Below are 6,060 nucleotides of genomic sequence, written 5' to 3' on the forward strand. Positions count from 1 at the left end.
TCCATCTACACAAAGCCTAGTGCTAATAACCTATAATAACTATAAATCAAGATCAAAGCTGCAACATAAGCCTTTATTCCTGGAGAAGAGGACACTTTAAATGGAAAGCCTTCTTGCAAACACCTCCCAAGCATTAGTCACTGAAATCAAACAGGTAACAGTTGCCTGTAAACCAAAACGGAACAAGGTCAAGGGCACCAAATTTACTACTAGCCTGAAAGACCTAAAACCCTGCGCAGCCTAACTACCTGGTCTTGCTCAACCCAGTTCTGTGACTTCCTGCCTGTCTACGTTTCATACATGTAGCCTACTTTCTGTTTGGAGAGAACCTGCAGAATTAGATCAATGACTGGACTTCAGTTTTCCAGCAGCAGACAGTTTTTCTGACACACTGTCTGACATACTGAGTCCTGGCTGGAAAAACAATAAATATTTGATCCCACGACAACTGTTGAGCTGAACAATTGACAGCTCTTTAAACAACTGACATTGGAAATGTCAATTGTTTCAGTCAATTGTTGTCTAAATTTAAAGTCAAGTTAAATTTAAAGTTACTACAGTTCAAACAAAATCAGTCATTTGTAGAAGTCACATTGGGCTCTGACAGCAGGTTCCTTCACTTTTAATCAACCAAACCAATATCAAAATATTATTAAGTGATTAGTCAGAATAATTTAATAATAATTTGAAGGGCCTCAAGTAATTATTATTTCCTTATTGATCTGGCAATTATTTTCTCCACTGATCAATTTGTCAATGAAATGTCAAATAATAATATTTATTCAAAGTTATAATTTCCCACAGTCCAAGGTAATACATTCAAATAGACTAGTTGGTTTGTGTTAAATCAACAGTCCAAACCCTGAACATATTCAGTTTACTCCCTGATATCACTTTTGAGAAGCTGCAAATATTAGCTTTTTGTTTCAGAAAAACGACAAGGATTCACAAAATTATCAAAATAGTTGCAAATTAATTTTCTATCGATAGACTGATCAATCAACTAATCATTGCAGCTTTCAGTTCTATTTCCAGCATTTCCAGCCAGAAGGATCACTCAGTCAGATTGTCCCTGACACCATGAATGGAGGACTCTGTTAATCCTGGATGGTTAAAAAAAAACTGGCTTGTAAACTCAGCAGAGGTTTATGAACATATAATTCAAATTATGCTACTCGTGACAAAAGCAGCATCCAGGGTCACTGTGACTGACTGATTTGTGCCTGGCCGTCACCCATGGCACCTGTGGCACCCCGTCCCACGATGTCCCTGGCACTGGATGGTGGAAGCACAACACAACTCTCAAAGTGTTTAGCTTTAACTACCCATTATGTCACCGCTTAATGTGATGTGACAATATCAATGTCATCATTAGCTTAAACCCATGAAACCTATTCTGTGCTTCTCACGATGTGCTGCTTCAAATTCCTGTTGCAATACTGGCTCTGCAGGTCACTTCAAAGAGAGTCCATTCACCACTACCTGAAATGTGATATAGCCGACACATGTACTGACCTCAAACTGACAAGTTCGTGCCAGCATACAGAGTTAAGTGTTACACCTGACCCCAAAAGGGCGCAGATGCAGGACAAAATCTGAACATTCCACCTCCCTTTTCCTGAAAAACACTAATAAACAATTTATTCTTTTCCTAACATTGTGCGAGAGGTGAACTTGGATTTCAGTTGAGTTCTCCCCTCAGGAAAGTACTGGCAGTGGTCTTATCTTACACCTTTCAGCTGGCACGCAAAAAACCCCTTCCTCCCAAGGACTTAAACCCCAGAAAAAAATGGCTGTCCTGAGATAACGCAAACCATCATACAGATGCAACAGTTCTTCTGTCAAGTAGTTAATATCCATAGCTCACTTTTGCACATACATTAGACGGTTAGGCTGCAGTGTGGCATGTAATTTATTTAGAATTTAGCCCAGGTTTTGTCAGGTATTTAAATTTTCTGCCACTTCATACTGAAAATATTGTACTTTTAACTGCACTACCTTTATCTGACAGGTATAGTTACTAGTTACTCTCCAGACTAAAAGTTGAATTATAAAACATATAAATATAATAATAATAATAATAAATAAAAGATTACTCAACCTAACAGTATATTGTAGTGGTTTCATCTTGATGCTAAAACATGTATAACACAAGTAATTATGATGTTCGAGGAATCAGGTGATATGGAGGCATGTGCTGGAGGAATCATATGAATGTTGAATGTTAATGGTAACTCTTTTTTAAGTTCCCTATTTAGTATTTATAAATGTCTTATAACACACTATAATATATATTTTAAGCAGATATAAATATTAGCAATATGTTTAGGACTAATGAAAATCCCCCTGGAGAAAATACCACACACTTGTAATAATAATGTCTTCATAGAATATGTTGTAATTGTTGACAAATCCGGTATATCAGCGGTGAAGTGTAACTGATTAACTTTATACTTAAAGTTAAAGTACAATTTTTACTTACTCCATTTCCATTTTATGCTACACTACACTTCTATTCCATACTCTACATTTTTGACACCTTTAGTTACTAGTTACTAACTAGAATATTTTCACACTGTGGTATCGGTACTTACACTTAAGTAAACGCTTGAGTAAAAACGCTTAGTTGCATTCCACCACTACAGTACTTGTCTACAACTGTAACTTAGGTAGCAATTTATTAGGAACATTTGGCTAAAACTAAAGCGGACTAAAACATCAATTTTGCAATAAATCCTCCTTCACGAAGGTTAGGATGTTCCGTGATTGTCGAAGCTGTATCAAACGGGTGTCTTAACTTGATGGTCACTTTAAAGGCTGCAGTTTGTGGTGCTGCTGAACTGTATTGCATACAGGTGTTTCAACTATTTTGTCCACCCCATTTATTTCAATAAGGGTAAACAATAAAAACACCTCTCTGCAGTTCAACAACACCTCAAAGGTTTGCTTGAGCATTGCACTTAGGTAAAAATGCTTAGCTGCATTCCACCACATAAGTACAGTATTTACACACAACTTACATAAAACTGTATTTACAACATATTTATATCATTACAGCTTGTTATGATTCTCTACAGGAGCCTCCACCTGTTGGTGCCCACAAGAGGAGTTATAATGGTTGACAAATACATTAGTTAAGACTTCTGTGTACAACTACGTTTCAGATTGTTGTAAACCATTTATGAAATGTTTGTATCCTACTTATCAATGCTAAACAGAGGAACTTCAAGTGTCACCACGTTAGTTAGTTGTCTTAGGTGTTAAGGTGTTACTAGTTTGAGTTCTTTTGTTTGCTACGTATTAAGGTCTAACCTAAGCTAAGTGAATGTTTTAAGTAATGTTAACGGCTACCTCAGCTTCGTTTGTCACACTCTACACTTTCCAGGTTTTGTCGAAAGTAAAGAGATAAAATTTTACCTGACGTTGTTCTTGGTCTGTAAATCCCTGCTGGCTACAGAAGGTAACTGTTTCAAGCACTCAGCTATTTTTCTCAAGCTCCGTCCGCCTCTCGCCATCTTCCCTTCTTTGATGGATCTCTCCGCTCCCTGTCAGGCATCAGTGCCCGTAGATTCAGTACCGCCCCCTGCAACGCCACGCCCTCTTCAAAAGTTGGTCTGCCATAGGACCAAACGCACCCTCCGAACGTTCTCCATTGGCCAGTCTTGCCGTTCGTCAGACGGCGCTGCTGTCGTATTGTGCCTCGCGCGCACGACCGCGCGCCGCAGGAATGTCACGAGATGTTGGCTCAGGATCAGGTTGCACTGTAGTGTAACCTTACTATGCACCGCCGATTGGCCCAATACATCTAGGGCGGCGCCTGCATGTATAGGTCAAATTCCTACGCAGTCTATGAGTCCAATATGTTAATACGTACAATGTTACCTGCCTCTTAAGATAACTTTGTTAAAAACAAGTTTTTTTTAACTGCTCTTGAGAGTTAGAAACTTACCTTATTAACGGGGACGCCCTGCTAGGCAATCGGTCTTAATTTACACATCCAAGTTAACTTTGCTTTAAGGTTACACACACACACACACACACACACACAATCACTGTGTGGTTATTGATTTATAATCTGGCAAACATTTCCCATAATCAGTTACAGCTATTATATTATTTTGGTTTAAAGAGGCTGATTGTAATAATAATAATATTAATAATAATAATAATTTGAAATGGGTCATTTTACACAATTAGTGCTTTCACTCTCTGTTCCTAAAGTACATTTTGATGGCAATAATTTAGTACCTTAAAGTAAAAACTTGAAAGCACTACTGAGTATGTTTCCAATGGTATTGATAGTTTTAATAAAGTAAATATCAGAGTACTATATATATATATATATATATATATATATATATATATATATATATATATATATATATATATGTTTACAATTAGTGATCAAGAACCATGTTAAAACTGATCTGAGAGCAGCTCGGAAGAGACGAAGTTTGGATTAACGCACATCCGGTTTCAGACTCCAGCAACCATCACCAAAATGGCGAAGATCGCCAAAACGCACGAAGGTAAATTATTTGGAAAAAATCATAAACAGCCTCCTTTTCAGATGTCTGTTTCACAATAGCATATATCGGGAATTGTTACTGTAAATGCTGCAGTGTCTGTAGCACGGATTGATGCATGAACTTGTTGTTTTTAAACGTGATCCGCGGCAGGCCGTGCTACGACACAATGCGGACGGTTTAGATAATGGCGCTGGTTTGTAGCTCGTTAGCTTTAGTTAGCCACCAGCACTGTGCAGCATTTATCGTTTTTTAGCGGTTATTTTGTTTATATGTAACGTCACCACGATACCAATCGGCGTCCATTAAAACACACGTTTTGCCATACAACTAGCTCTCAGTAATAGCTATTTATTTACTGCTGTTTGACTGTTGTGGCGCCTTTCATACGGCTAACCCAGTTGACAACACGACTCGACCTCACGTTACCAATGTCCACACGACGCTGAAGTTCTCCAGCTTTCTCAAGTCTGAAACTGTGTTTTAACAGTCGCCAGCTTCTCTGTAATGTGGTCCATGACTGCTAAGTTTAGCAATAGTGGTTTCCGAGCCGGGCCTGATCAGATGTGGTCAATATTGGAGCAAAAAACTAAAATCCCAATGTTTTCAGTTTCATCAATATAATTAAAGTTTCATTGATTTAAAGATGTGTTTTAAGCCGTGTAAAGTCTTAGACTATGATGAACACTCTTTCACGACAGTAAAATCATTAGAGAGTTGCTGCTCACTATTGTTATTTGCGTTTCCCTCACGTTTCTCCTTAACTAGCAAAGCAGGGCATCTGATTTGTTGGAGCTGCTGTTTGCTAATGTGTTCTTGCGATCAGTATATAATGTAAAAGACATGTTATATTTTTTATTACATTGCTGTGATGCCTACGGGAAAATACAGTATAAAAGAAAGGTGCTCAGTTTACACTTTGCCTTTGGCAGACGGCTACACCCACTCTCCAGGAATTTAATTATATCTTATTTGCATCTTCTATTTAATGGTATTAATTTGAAATAAGGGAAAGAAAAATTATCTATGTATCAGTAGAAAACAAATACACCATTCTCAAATGCACAGCTTTGGAAGGTTTCTAGTGTCATCCAAAGAGGAAAATACACAGCATAATTTTTCCCATATTCGCGTATTTTACAATGGAGTTTAATCTTTTGGCAGTTCTCCAATCTCTCACCCTCTCTTGTTTATTTCCTGCAGATATCGAAGCCCAGATCCTGGAGATCCAGGGGATGAAGGCCTCCTTGCTGGCGGAGGATGGTGAGCAGGAGTGGGCCTCGACTCCACTGGCTTTTATGACCAGGAGATCTATGGAGGCAGTGACAGTCGCTTTGCCGGATATGTCACATCCATCGCTGCCAACGAACAGGAGGATGTAAGTGTTTCCCTACCCAGAGCATAGATACATGTTCCTAAAGTTTTTACAGTGTAATGTAGAACTTAAGGCCCACATCTGAAGCAGTGAGCCAAACACATGGCTTTGCATCAGTCATTTCCATTGGCTCCATGGGGGAAACAAGCTGAAATGCTG

General features: G+C 38.5%; 1 protein-coding gene across 4 annotated transcripts in view; it reads right to left on the reverse strand.

The window, feature by feature from the left end:
* coq10b (coenzyme Q10B) overlaps nt 1-6,060 on the reverse strand; it is an 86,052-nt gene that overhangs the window by 3,766 nt on the left and 76,226 nt on the right. Inside the window, exon 1 of one of the 4 annotated variants that reach the window (XM_018704406.2) lies at nt 3,418-3,565. The exons of the other annotated variants lie outside the window; for them this stretch is intronic. Within the exon in view, the coding sequence (XP_018559922.1) occupies nt 3,418-3,515 (98 nt within the window). The 5' untranslated portion in view covers nt 3,516-3,565. Of the gene's footprint in view, nt 1-3,417; nt 3,566-6,060 lie in introns of those variants that run through there. 4 annotated transcript variants of the gene reach the window in all.

The sequence above is a fragment of the Lates calcarifer genome, linkage group LG1, assembly GCF_001640805.2.
Source record: "Lates calcarifer isolate ASB-BC8 linkage group LG1, TLL_Latcal_v3, whole genome shotgun sequence".
Classification (NCBI taxonomy): Eukaryota; Metazoa; Chordata; class Actinopteri; family Centropomidae; genus Lates; species Lates calcarifer.